Genomic DNA, 13,878 nt, shown 5'->3' on the forward strand with positions numbered 1-13,878 from the left:
CCCCCACTACTTCTCAAACTCATACCCCCCGCCCCACCTCACCCTCTGCCCCATCGCCGCATCCAACAGCCAATCCGTCTTCACCACCACCGGCGTGGCCCCCGCCCCCTTCACCATCCTGCCAAACGCGCCCCACAGCTTCCGATCCCCCTCCTCATCACTACTCAGCAGCACCCACCTCTCCTCCCCCCCAGTCTCCGCAGCAACCACCCGCTTCGCCATCCGAAACGCCACACACACACCCCCATTCGCCTCCACAATCTTGCGATACGTGTCGAAGCCGCCATGCACATTCGGCGCGCAGTAGATGGTCTGGCCCGCCAGCAGCTGCCCGGCGTTGGCCCGCGCGCGCGACAGCGACTCGGAGAGCCGCATGTTGAGCTTCTGCTCGCCGGCGGGGTCGTGCAGTAGGTGTAGGGCTGTGTCGGCGATGGAGGATGTGGATAGGCAGGCGCCGATCCATGATGTCGAGACGATGATGGGCGCGCGGGCGAGGGCGCAGCAGAACTTCTCCGTGCGCACGATGTGCGGCGCCGCCAGGTGGGTGCAGACGGAGGGGTCGGCGACGCACTGGATGCCGAGTGCTGCTAGGCCTCTCTGTTATCACTATCAGCATAACTCCCTATAGATGCTGACGCAGAAGACAGATGCAGAGAGACATACCTTGTCGCTCTCCTCCCTCCCCGGATTCTCCACCCAGCCCTTGTACGCCGTCAGCAGCAAAAACACCTTCGGCTTGACCCTCTTCCCCGCCGCCACCTTGACCTTCTTCGCGCCGCCGGCCCTCCCCTCCTCCTCCTCCTCGCTGCCGCTCTCCACGCCCACCGACGCCCGCTCGCCAAAGCTCCCCGTGCGCCGCTTCCGCCCCGTCCCCATCACCCCGCCCTTCCGCTTCAGCTCCTGCTGGTACTTCATGACATCGGGCATGATCGAGTCGTGCAGCCGCGCCGCCGCCGCCTCCTTCGCCTTGCGCCCACTCGACGACACCGATAGCGGCGTCTCAATGTCTCTGCTCCACCGCGACGGCGTCGACACCCTCTGCCGCTGCCGCTGCTGCTGCTGCTGCGGCGGCGGTGCCTTCCGCTCACTAATCGCCAAATCGCTCGCCCCCTTCACCACGGCGTCCTCCTCGTCGTCCCCATCAACACTCATCGCATCCCCGCCCCCGCCCCCCCCCTCTTCCTCCTCCCCCTCCTTCTCCAGCGCGCCCACATCCACCCCCGTCATGCCCACCACCTCCATAAGGTTCGTGCGCGGCGGCCACATCGCATACCGCCTATTCGCAAGACTCATAACCGTGCCCTTCGCATAGCACTCCTCGAGCCACAGGTGGTTGACCATGTTGATATTCCACTCCCTAGCCGCCGTACACTTCTCGCTGTGCTCCCTGGCCGTCACAAGATGCGTGTTCTCGGCCTTCATGCTCTTTGTGAAGCGCGCGCCGCACGCCTCGACAAGGTTCTCGAGGTACAGCCGCGCGTCGCCGCCGTAGTTGCTCACCGTGATGATCATGTCCTGCATCCCCGGCACGCCCGCCGGCGGCAGCGGAAAGTGCAGCAGCCGCCGCAGCGGCGACGCCCAGGCGCTGTGCGCGAAGATCCAGTACAGCCATGTCAGGTTGCCGATCTCGAGCCCGTGGCTCAACGCATACTTGTAGTCCGTCCCCGCGCGGAACTGGCACACGAGGACAGTGGCGTCCTCGACGACACCCACCATTGCGCCTCCGGCGCCCTGAATCACCTCTCCGAGGACGCCGCGCAGGCGCAGCGAGATGTCGAGGTCGGGTGCGAGAAAGACGGACTTTCCGTCGAACGCGGAGAAGGACGGCCTTGGGGTGGGCGGGTCCTCGGAGGCGCCGTCGAGCGTGGGCGGGCGGCGGTCGTGCGAGTAGGATAGGTCGGGCCCCTGCGGGAGGGGGATGGGGGCCGAGGAGGGGACGCGGGTGATCTCGGGGTCCGGGAGGAGGTAGGGGTCCTCTGGGATGCGGCGGGCGAGCTTGAGGCAGTCGTCGAACCAGTGGGGGAGGACGATCTTGACGTTGAGGTTCTTGCGCAGGGCTTGTCTGCATTTGTCCTATCTCTGTACATTAGTTACCTCCCCTCTCTCTCTCTCTCTCTCTCTCTCTCTCCAATGTACCATACACAAAAACAGAACACAAAGAACATACATTATCCATATTCAACGCCACCACATGCGTCGTAAACCTCGTGAGGTGCCCCGTATACTGGCCGCCCATCGCCACCACCCCGCCACAAATCGCCTCCTTGTCGCCCTCCGGCAGCTCCGCGACCGTCGCCATGACGCCCGAGAAGAAGAAGCGCGGGTCCGGGTTGTACGGGCGCACATGGACCATGCGGCCCTTGTCCAGCGAGGCCGTGACCCACGCGGGCGTCACGACGGGGATCATGAACCGCTCTGCCTCGGTGTAGCCCGGGAAGTCGACGGTGGTGCTGACGATGTGCGTTACGTTCGCGAGGTCGATGCGGATGTGCGAGTCGAGTGGGGGCGCGGGGGTGGCGCCGGAGGCGGTGAGGAGTTTGGTTGTCTGTGGAGGGGTGGGTTAGTACTGGGAGGAGGGGAGGGGGGAGGGGGGAGGGGACGTACGGAGGCGGCGAGAGAGGAGGGGAGGGTGTCGGAGGGGACGAGGTGGAAGACGACGTCGGCGAAGAGGGGGGGGGGCGCCTGGGGGCCTAGGTCTATGGCCGTGGTTGTGGCGGCGGGGGCGGGGGTCTCCATGTTGGCTGGGTGTAGAGCTCGCCCGGATTGTCTAGGTGTGTTCGTAGTGTTCGTAGTCTTCGTAGTCTTCGTTTGCAGTATAGTATCTATCTGTGAATATCTCCTGCAGAGAGATCTAGAGAGAGTGTGAGTGTCGAGCGTAGAGCGTTGGGTGTTGAATGTGAAGTGAAGTGAAAGTGCAGAACGAAGACAGCAGCTCTGACGTCCCAATGCCCAGAGAACGAAGAACCGGGAAGACGCGCCGGGAATGGGCAATTCAGGACAGAACTTTTTGCGGGAGGACGCGTGTGAGTCGCGCGATCTGATCCTGGCGCGTGGCGGTGCGACGGCGATTTAATTGGCTGAGTGCATGTAGTTAATTACTCACCGTGCAGGCCCTGGGACATGTGATGGATGGAGAGTGTAATTCAAATAGTATTTGGATATTGATATTGGTATTGCTCTGAGATAAATGTGGGTAGGGAGCTGCTGGCTGGGTACAGGATGGGAGACAGTCAATAGAATCGACGGAATGGCACAGAAGGAGAGACAACGATTGGCTGCAGCTGTGTAGCCGAGGGATCGTGAATGCCCCGCTACGGTTAAGAACGGTCTACACCATGGAATGGCATTGGGATGGAATTGACCATTGACTCCAATTGATAGTGATGCTATTCAACAAATCGTGAGACCGACCTGTAAAAGTCGACGGTCCACCCAACACCACCGATCACTCGCCTCACCCGGCCTAGCTAAGTAGCTCACCCCTGCCGCGGCAACCTTCGACCTCGGGACATCTCAAACATCTCGCAGCACATGCCCCAATAGCCAGTGTGCACGCACTCCCACCACAATGCCTTCTTCCCCTACCTCTCTCCCTCTCCTCTCCAGCTCAAGCAGCGGAAGCAGAAGAAACAGAACAAGAAGCAGTTAAACAAGAATGAATTCCCCCACCATGGCCTTCACCACAACAACCCACACCATCCCCGCCTCCTACCCCCGCGAGCACCTCCGCGGCACCACCCCCCACTCCCCCCGCCTCCACCTCGTTATAAACCAATACACGCCCCTCTCCGCCTCTCCCCCCTCGCCGGGGGACCTAACCCTCCTCTTCTGCCACGCCAACGGCTTCCCCAAAGAGCTCTACGAGCCCTTCTTCATCGACCTGCTGTCCACCTACAGCGCCAGCGGCCTGCGCATCCGCTCCATCTGGGCGCTCGACGCCGCGCACCAAGGCGCCTCCGGCATCCTCAACGAGCGGCACCTCGGCGACGAGCCCTCGTGGAACGACCTCCCGCGCGACATTCTACATGTCGTCAACACGTTTGCAGCGCAGATGCCGGCGCCGCTTGTGGGCGTGGGGCACAGCTTTGGGGGGCATGCAGTGGTGAAGGCGGCGCTGATGCATCCAGGGCTGTTTGAGGCGCTGGTGCTGGTGGACCCCGTGGTGGAGGAGAATGAGGTGTTCCCGCATGTGGCGATGCATCCGGCGGTGGCGTCGGCGCGGAGGAGGGATGTTTGGGGCGGGATGGAGGAGGCGGAAAAGTTTATTAGGGGGAGACCGTTTTATAAGCGCTGGGATCCGAGGGTGCTGGAGCTGTATCTGGTATGTGTGTGTTTGGCGGAGCGATGGGTTGGGACTGGATGGTGACTGACTGACCAACCGCCGGTGATGGGCAGAAATACGGCTTCCGCGCGCTCCCAACCGCAATCTACCCCGACGCCACCGGCGTCACCCTCGCAACCACAAAGCACCAAGAAGTATACACCTTCCTCCGGCGCATGCCTGACGGCACCTTCGGGCGTCCCGAGCCGGGCGTGACCTTCCGGGCGCTGAAGCAGCTTGTTCCGCCAGTCCTGTACATCGTCGGCAGCGAGTCGACGGTGTGCTTGCCGGAGGTGAACCAGCGGAAGATGGAGAACACGCCCAAGGCGGAGATGGAGGTTGTGGAGGGTGCTGGACACCTTGTTCCGATGGAGGCGCCAGGCGAGACGGCGGCGTTCGCGGCGAGGTATTTGGTGAGGCTGGTGAAGAGGTGGGGGAAGGAGGTGGAGAGGGATGAGGAGGTGGTGAGGGAGAGGGTGTTGGGGGAGGAGTGGTTGGGGTTGTTGGCGAAGTTGTAGATGGGATGGGGTAATTGTTAGTATTTTTTAGCTGGGGAGTTGCGTTGAGTTGAGCTGCAGCTTTTTTTGTTTTATTTTGTTTTCTGCGTCTGGATATATATATATGATGAGATAGTTTCCTCTTCAATCATAAATAGAGCGCCCAACTATCATAAACAGGATGAGGCACATGCTATATTCAACCCTTCCACTGGACTTTGAGCTCGAAGAGAGGTTTTGTGAGCAGTCCTCCGGCGGGTGCTAGCCCCCCCCAAGGCCAATCTCGACACACCACGATCGTATCCCAGCTAGCTGTAACATTAGCAGTCCGAATCCCGTAGCTAGACTTGCATCAATCCAAGCATCAAATTCCAACTAGAGAGTTAGTACAGCACCCGCCGTAAAGGACGTACATACTTCGGATCCAACATCTCATGAAAGTGCCACTTAATGTATGATAGATGAGAGAGAAAGAGTCCTCGAGCTACCCGTGAAGATATACCTGTAGTCTGGTATATCTGTCCTGCTTGAGCTTGTGTAGTGCTGAGTGTTCTCTCCACCTGCCACCACGTCGGTCCAAAAGACAGCAGAGTGATCTCGAGCAACGCAGAAGCGAAAACGCAACCTAAAAGCCAAACCCCTCCCACGTGGATGTGTGTATGTCCACAACAATCCAGAGAAGAGCCTCTGAATTTACTGCAACAAACACTCCTCCACGTCGGCGGTTGGCCGAAATTGGTATTTGAGATGGTGTCGGGGGGTCGATGGCGCTCTTTCGTATCAACTTTTCTCTTCCCCACCGGGCCCTGGCTAGCTAGCGTACCCGGGTGAGAAATAAATGAAGGCATGATTGATCAAGTGAGTTGGGTAGCTTGACGTTACGGCCGACAGTGCGCAGCTGGGCAACGCCCATCAACCCCGATGGTCCCGCAGCCCCAACCCCTACGACTACACAACCTCCCTCAAGACATAATACCACGTAGATGATGAATACACCACTATATACGCACCAATCAAGACACCGCCCCCCCCCCCCCCCCCGCGGGGGGCCAGGCCGGTAATGGACGCGATGCTCAGAACGGGCAAGTTGATCATAGACCATCACTCGCAGGCGCTAAATTCGCGTAGTCATCGAGTGATACTCCATGACTAACTCGCGCTGCGCGTGACAATTCCCCGGGGCTCACAGAGGGCACAAGTACTGCACCGCAGACAACAGATCCGACACGTTACATATACAAACAGGATCCGGGAAGACCCAATCTCCATGCCGGGTCCACCGGCGACTGCCGGTGCCGGGGAGAGGGGCGCCCTCAGCGAATTCTGCCATAGACACGCGCAATACCTCAACGCCACAAAACTCGTAATACCAATAGAGGGGGGATTGGCCACAACATAACACCGATAAAGCAGCCTGGGCTCCTCAAGCAGTACCATACCCGTACACCCGCACACCTCCGCCGACCCAACCCGGCCCGACTCAGGAGAGAGGAAAGAGAACTTCGTCTGCGTCCAGCCCGGGACTCCCTTGCAGAGTCTCTACGTAGAACCTTCTTCCAGATGCAATTAAAGTAATATATCTCCGGCTACGGCCAATGGGGTTACGTAACCCTGATCCCTACCTCTCTTAGCAGCGAGTGATGGGCTGTGTATAGGGAGCTAGGTTTGTCTCTCAAATACATGTACCTACACCGCCTGCCCCGCCAGTCTCTCCACTAACTATAAACCACGGTCGTTAAGCAAGCACAGAACAGAGTCCATTGAAAAAAACAGCCTAGGATATAAATAAAAAAAACACTCATAAATTAATAATAAACAACCAAACCACACTCCACAAATGTCCATGAATGCCACCTTTTCCCACCACTCCCTCCCCCATTCCCCACCTCAAGGCGGACTACTAATATGCATCCACAGCGTCCCACAAAAACACATCCTCTGCATACTCCCCAACCAATAACTCGGGCTCTTGATGGGTATGATATCCTCCACCACCGCACAGCACCTCGTGCACCTCCTTAGCTTAATCTTGTCATCGCCCTTCGGCAGCACCACCTTTCTAATCGCATCGATCCTATTCAGCCTCCGATACTCCCTGCTCGCGACATCGTCGTGGAAGCCGAGCCACGTCACGTCGTGCCAAAACAGCTTTGCGACGTCGAGGTCGTTGCGCAGCGTCGGCAGCGTGAGGTTGAGCAGCCGCTCGACGGCGGATGCGAAGATGGGCGGGATCTCGTTGTTGACGAAGAGGAGCTTCTCGGCGTTTGCGCGCTCGGCCTCGGCGACGTCTTTAAACTAATTCAATACCCGCGCGCACCCGGAAGGCTTGGGAGGGGGGTGAAAACTTACTGTGATAGGCCGCTCTGATTGTGCCGTCAATATCAGTCATGATGCGCTCAAACTGGCTAATCTTGACCGCACAGCTCTCAATCGGCACCTTCAAGCTTCGGAACGTCGTCCTCTGCTCCTCGTCCACCGGCCCGCCCTGCAGCATGGCCAGCTGCTTTCCAGCCGTCGTTTCCAGCCCCTTCAGGCTCCTACAGTTATACCTCAGCAGCGCGCGCGGCGCACTCGCCAGTGCCAAAAAGAGCGCGGGGGAGTTCCCTTCAATGACTGCACGGAGATAGTCTTCAGCACTTCAATCTAGACAGGGCCTACTAGAAGTTCGAACGTACCTTTCTCGCGGACGAAAGCAAGGTCGCTTGTTCTCCCCTTTGTGGCCTTGGCCAGCTCAAAGAGATCGCTGATAGTCAAGCTCATGATATCCATCAACCACCTCACGAGCCCCAGCAGCGTCTGGAGGGCCTCGGGGCGCAGGTCGAAATCGTTACTCCCGCCCGCCCCCTGCTGCCGCTGCGGGTTGTTAAACGTCAGCGCAAACGCCACACTCGCAACGCGGAGGTGCAGCGTCGCCCAGGCCAGCTTCCCGGAGAGGCGCTTATTGACGCGCTCGCCCTGGAAGTCGAGACTGTTCTGCAGACTCAGGCACCGCTGGAGCAGCGGGTTCCGGAAGAGGCGCTCGGAGGGCGACTCGGTTGCGAAATCCATCTTGAGGTTCAGAGCGCGGTGGGCCTCGGAGAGAAACATGTTGTTGAACACCGGGTTCCTGTACTGCTGTGCGACGAGTAGCAGGTCGTCGTTGTTGAGGTGGTTATTGCAGCTGTACGCGTGCTGGTGCGCCAGTGCTACGCAGGCAATCTCCATGTTCTCCTCCTCTTGCATGTTGCCGCTGTATTCCATGACCATGAGCTTGATCGAGTGGTCGCATCCCAGTCTGATCGCAACTGCATTGTTAGGGGACAGCGCAAGGTCAATACAGTCTTCTCCCTGCGGGAACCAAAACCCAGCTTGCACCATATTCATAACCAGGTCTTTACTTGTGCTCTGATTCTGCAGGGGGTTGAAGTTGTAGCGGTCGCGGAGCTCCAGGGAGCCATCTGAGAAGGCAAGGGCAACACAAACAGTGCCGGAGGTCACAAGGGAAACAGATATGATGGTTTTGGGGATAAAGAGATCGTCCATCCTGAACAGCTCGAGCTCCACGCTCGTCGGGCTAGAAACACTACTCCTCCTCACCCCCAGCTGGTCGAAGGACGGATGCAAGGTGCTCGGGCTCTCTTTGAGACACCATCTACATACCACACTAAAAGTCTCCCCGTCTGCACGCCGGCTGGAGAATACTGCTAGCACACTAGGGACGTTTGGTATCTGTGGAGGGCCGGGAGTGGGCGCCATGATTTCTAGATGTGATAGCTGCGCAGATGAAGTATCCTGGCTACCAGATTCCATGGGCATTGCGTGGTTCTCGACTTTGATATGTTTAATCTCGAGAGTTGGGGGAGCCGGGAGCATAGTGGGAGGTTGATTTGGGGGGTTCTGTTGAAGATTCCAATTTATAGAGATCCGATATACACGAAGCTGGTGGGAAAGCGTGTAGGCTGCTAAGACCGCAACGTTGTCTGGGCAGAGATGTAAGCTCTTTAATCAAACACAGAGGTAACCAACGGACGACAAATCTTGATTGAAGCTCATAAACAGAAAAAGGAAGATACCTTTATTCCACGAGATCGCCGCATGAGAGAAGAGGTCATCGAGTGATGAAAAGCCTTCAAGCTCTGTAGTAACTTCTTGATATCGACTATGTGCATCCTGGTACCACATTTTGGCCTAACCACGCTGTTATCAGCGCCCACTCTCTCCTAGATTATTCACGGCAGCACACATACAGTCCCTCCCCGTGTTATACCAATCGCCGCCACCTTCCCTTGAATGGGATGAAAGGGCCCATAGGGCCTGAAACTCAACGCTTGATACCTAAAGCTCCGGTCTTCTTGTCTTGCTGCAGGTCTATACAGCGCATACTACCTCCCACCGTCAGCACTCTCTCATCTCCGCCCTCCATCGCCCTCCGCAGTAGGGGTAAAATACAGCTCTCTCAACCGGCAACCACCAGAACCCCACCAGCGCGCTCAAATCGTCGTCCTGGTCCAATATCTGCTGCCGCGTAACATTCAGATGGTTGACCGCCAAAAATACCGTATAAAACGACACCCGGCCAAGCCTATCCATCACGGCCAGTTCAGCACCATGGCTATTCCAGGTGACGTGAGTAAGCTGCTGCCCTTCGTGGTACCGTGATACATTGGCGACCGGGTATGCGTCACTAAGCAGCCAGCGACCGTCCTCTGGCGAACACAAGAGATGGCGGGTTTCGACTCCCGTACCGGCGGCGTTGATTATCGCTATCGACCCGAGTTTCGACCATGCTATCTTCCTATAGGCTAGACTTTAGTTCCAATGCACACACGGCAGGGCCACTCGGGGGATGAGGAGGAGGAGGAGGAGGAGGTGGGCGGACGGACTGATTACAACCCCCGAGCCGGAGCTCGTCCATCCTACTGTCGATTCTCCGCGGCGAGGTGCGCGGCGCCGTGTCATCTTGAAAGAGGTCCTCAACACCAAAGCCGTTCTCCATCGGTTGTCAATCGGGTTCAAAACCTCTGCGGGAGTGGACTGGGAGGGGACTGTAGCTTATCTGTGGACGCTGGTTTGAACTGTGGGCGATCTGAAGGAGGTGTCGACAATGTTCGGAGGTAGTTACAACAATATAGGTGCAGCATACATGCACCTGCATGCATCACCTACTCTACTTGCTTACCAGCAAAAGAACCAAGGATAATTTGTATGGAGTGGCGCCGTTCTCTCATACAAATAATCCCTGGTTCTTTTGCTGGTAAGCAAGTAAGTATCTACATGTAGTAATTTATTTTCATCACGTGATGGCCATTATTAAAGATCCCTCCAATACCAAGAACACCTGAGCGATTGATTGAATTTGCGGTAACTAAGAGTAACCAAATACTTCGGACCTCACCTGCTCATTTTGTTGGGGGTGGAAGGTATCTCCACTCAAAAAATCTGAATTGAGATATGTGATCTACAAATCCTAGCCTACTATCAAAAAATGGACTAGGAAGTGTGATGAACACTGCAAACTCTAACCTGCCTTAGGATTCGCCAATTAAAGTACGATGACACGGATCGCAAGTGTAGGGACCATATTAAGCTTTATCTTAAAACCACGCATTGCGCAAATGGTCGTCATCATACGTAATCGTGAACTGCAGGGTATATTCACTTTTCACGAAGAGGCATCCTTGTATCAACCAATGTTTTCCCCCTGGTCGGTTTTATTTCATTGTCTACTTAAGCTTTGAAACTAAGACTAAACAACGTGGGAGAGGTAAATAGGATAATGACTGAGGGATCAATCAAACTATTCAAACTTTCCTTTGCTTCTCCAGCTTTGCCATAGCGGAAATGTAGTCTTCCTTGTTCTTCTTAACCATATCCTCGAAACGCTGTTACACATTAACCACTATTCCTCTATGGATTCAAGAGATTTTATATACCTTCTTCTCGCTCTCCGGAAGCTTCTCATATTCCTCTCCCATTACCTTTCTGGCAGCTACGATGCTGGGCTTCCCTGTCGCATCAAAAAACTTTCTCCCAGTTCCATACTGCTCCCGGAAATACATGAAGAGCGGTGTTGTAATTCTTTTTGGAAGTCTGTCATCTGGGATTGGGCTAACTTTTGAACTGACGCCAAGGCCTTTGAGACGACGACGTGCATTGTTGGCTTCGCGGATAACCAAGGGTGACAAGCTCTTGACCCACTTCTTGTATTCCTGGTCTCTTATAGGCTTTTGTTCTTCAGCTCTTTTCATGTAGGGCTTGTGTCCAAAATTGTTAGTGAATAATTAGGATAGGGTTAGGAGCCGCCAAATAGATGCGGAAAGACAAACATACAATTTTCACATCCTGCGGCAGGGCCTTCCATTCAACCGCGAGGACGGCAGCTGACGTCTTCTCCTTGTGCATCTGTTCCCCAAACCACAGAGTATACCCACTGCCACCAGGCCTGGGCGGCGGATTTAGTGCCTTCTCCCTCAACTGCTTGATCAAGAGCTTCTTCTTCTGCTCATCTGTGAGTTCCTTCTTCGCAGCTACTTTCTTGACTGGGTTTTTAGCGGCCGCCTTGGGTGTTGCGGACTTTTTAGTAGTTGATCCTGTTTTACCAGCAGCCTCGGCGGTGGCAGTCGCTTTGGTTCTTCCTCCCGCGGATGATTTTGGAGCGGTCTTAGGTGTAGCGGCATCTGCGGTTTTTGTGGTGGGCTTTGCAGCGGCTGCAGAGGCTACAGATCGGCTGGTAACGATGAAAGCGGGGATGATACACGCATTGAGCCCGCGGTTGAGTATCAAGCCGGAGCGAGATAAAGTGAGAAGGCGATGAGTAATAGTACTGGTAATTCCCATTGTTGATGATGTTTCAATTGATGATGGGAATGCGTGGAGTGTTGATGGGATTGGAGAAAAGTGGGACAGTTGGCTTGTGTGGCCTTGGCAAAGGAAAAGTGGGGGTGAGATTTTTCTGCATGATGTATGTAGGACTTGGCAGTCGTTAAACACAACAGGCAAACGTTCCAGGAGCACTGCATGATGATGTATGTACCGGGCGTTGAGGGTAAATACGAAGAATCTGATAAGAGAATCTTGCCGTGAAATAGGTGTGTTTATCTTATCAGATTCTCGGTATTTATGGTTGACCCCCGGTACATTTCAGGATCGTAGAGGAACTACATGTACCGGGTGTTGAGGGTAAATACGAAGAATCTGATAAGAGAATCTTGCTGTGAAATAGGTGTGTTTATCTTATCAGATTCTCGGTATTTATGGTTAACCCCCGGTACTCTAGCCTTTAATTTAGATACATGTATGAGTTTCTAAGGCTAAGTCCATCAATTGGGTATCAATTAAGGTCTTCACGAGATTATTCATAAAAGACCCCTATAGAGTATAGACCTTCTAGAAACCATTCTTCGATCCCTTTTGTGATAAGGTTTTTGCCCACATCCCCAGATCCTATCACCGCAGTGCTCCTAATGTTGGAGTCTACAGAGGGGCCACTTGTAGAATGATAAAATTACCTATATGAGATTAGTTCAATAATTATTCGGCGACCAAGTAAAGTACTGGCTGACGATTCTATGAATCATGTGATCACATATTGGCATGGAGCCTTGAGTACATGTATCCAGTGCGTACTTAAGCCTTCAGATAGAGTATAATTCGGTTAGAAAGTATATGTATGTAGTACATGTAATAGAGCGTATTTACTAACCGTCAATTCTGACAATTGGCGCTTCGCCACTCTCCAAAGCGGAATCCACAAGTGTCAATTTGCGGCTTGCGCATTTCATATCCTTATGGAGGGGAAGTGTCAATTTTGCATTTTGCAACCGTCAATTTCGAAGTCTCAATTGTCAAAAATGACACTCAGTAAATACGCTCTAATAACAAGGAAATTTGGGCCCTGGCCAGTTTACTGGCAACAATACATGTATGTACATGTAGTTAGACCGAGCCAGGGGACCGTCATTAAAGGCTGGCCCATGTTCAGGATTGTTGTCTTCATTTTACGTAGGAAAAACGCAGGAGCTCCCGCTCTCCCCTCCCCCCAACCACAGCTCACACCACCAGAATAAGCAGTATCCAAAGTAATACTAATAATCCTATTAAAGTGCTCCCTTCATAAAAGTTCCATCCATTTTGGCAAGGAGAGGAATAAATCGGTTGGAAGGATGTTCGACAAACTGAGTAACACACAAAAAACATCTACTCAAGCGGGTATCGATGTCGGCAGTCAGTTTTGATGGTGTTTAGATATGGCATGGAGGAGGTAGCTCAAGCGGAAGCGCATGAAATTTGATTTCGTTCTTGAAAGGATTTTTTAGTGGCTTCGTAATCTAGTATTTTAAATTTTCTAACTAGACAACCTTAATAATTTATTTTTGTATATTTCCGTAAATAAAATAAATACATGTAGTTTTTGATAGGATATATATCGGCCGTCATGACTCCATGGATCCAGCCCATTCTCTGCAAAAATAGCAGCTAGCAGCTAGGGCGCAAGCCGGCCCATGCACAACTATTTCGGTCACGAAGTATATTATCTAAATTATTTGATAGAGTTTCCTTGGATTTTAGATCGATCCTAGGGGATTCGTCACCTCGTTCAATCATTAAATAGTTATAAATTTACTCCTAGGGGTGTCACACTGCATATACCTACATGCAGTCTCGTGCCCATACATGTACCTTATTTTTGGTGTGATCGGAAATTTGTACAGCAAAATACATGTAGTCAACAACTACCACCGGCACTACTACTACCACCATCAAAAAGAATACCGGATGTATCGAGTAACGAGACTAATAACCTCCCATGTTTGGAGATTTATGTATTTCCTACCTTTTCTCCTATAAAATATCTGATTTCGAATATTACGTGATCATACCACATATACATGTATGTATACAGTTGATCCGAGATGTTCTTTTAGGAATTTCCGACAAGAGGTACTTGGTTAATATCGATTATTTTAACTACATGTATAAATATCACTTTTTGATAGTAACATGCATATATATATATACATAGCATTTCAACGGAGCTTTCGAGGCACATATAGCTACAATATATAGGCCAAGGTTCAATGC

General features: G+C 53.6%; 4 protein-coding genes across 4 annotated transcripts; 1 reads left to right on the plus strand and 3 right to left on the minus strand.

The window, feature by feature from the left end:
* Nucleotides 1-6: 6 nt before the first annotated feature.
* Nucleotides 7-2,736, minus strand: H6S33_007396 (uncharacterized protein; the record flags this gene model as incomplete). Its single annotated transcript, XM_044838741.1, has 4 exons — nucleotides 7-597; nucleotides 664-2,073; nucleotides 2,168-2,545; nucleotides 2,605-2,736. 4 exons carry the CDS (start codon nucleotides 2,734-2,736, stop codon nucleotides 7-9), a joined length of 2,511 nt encoding a protein of 836 aa, XP_044688932.1.
* A 934-nt stretch (nucleotides 2,737-3,670) lies between these two features.
* On the plus strand, nucleotides 3,671-4,839 carry H6S33_007397 (uncharacterized protein; the record flags this gene model as incomplete). Its single annotated transcript, XM_044838742.1, has 2 exons — nucleotides 3,671-4,321; nucleotides 4,396-4,839. The coding sequence occupies 2 exons, from the start codon at nucleotides 3,671-3,673 to the stop codon at nucleotides 4,837-4,839; spliced, it is 1,095 nt and encodes a 364-aa protein (XP_044688933.1).
* Nucleotides 4,840-6,705: 1,866 nt separating this feature from the next.
* H6S33_007398 (uncharacterized protein) lies at nucleotides 6,706-9,793 on the minus strand (the record flags this gene model as incomplete). The annotated part of the gene is made up of 7 exons (XM_044838743.1): nucleotides 6,706-7,106; nucleotides 7,168-7,431; nucleotides 7,494-8,777; nucleotides 8,871-8,985; nucleotides 9,045-9,179; nucleotides 9,247-9,592; nucleotides 9,624-9,793. 7 exons carry the CDS (start codon nucleotides 9,791-9,793, stop codon nucleotides 6,706-6,708), a joined length of 2,715 nt encoding a protein of 904 aa, XP_044688934.1.
* An 805-nt stretch (nucleotides 9,794-10,598) lies between these two features.
* Nucleotides 10,599-11,634, minus strand: H6S33_007399 (uncharacterized protein; the record flags this gene model as incomplete). The annotated part of the gene is made up of 3 exons (XM_044838744.1): nucleotides 10,599-10,679; nucleotides 10,731-11,051; nucleotides 11,128-11,634. 3 exons carry the CDS (start codon nucleotides 11,632-11,634, stop codon nucleotides 10,599-10,601), a joined length of 909 nt encoding a protein of 302 aa, XP_044688935.1.
* Nucleotides 11,635-13,878: the final 2,244 nt, after the last annotated feature.

The sequence above is a fragment of the Morchella sextelata genome (assembly GCF_020137385.1).
Source record: "Morchella sextelata strain SCLS chromosome Unknown scls_23, whole genome shotgun sequence".
Lineage (NCBI taxonomy): Eukaryota > Fungi > Ascomycota > Pezizomycetes > Pezizales > Morchellaceae > Morchella > Morchella sextelata.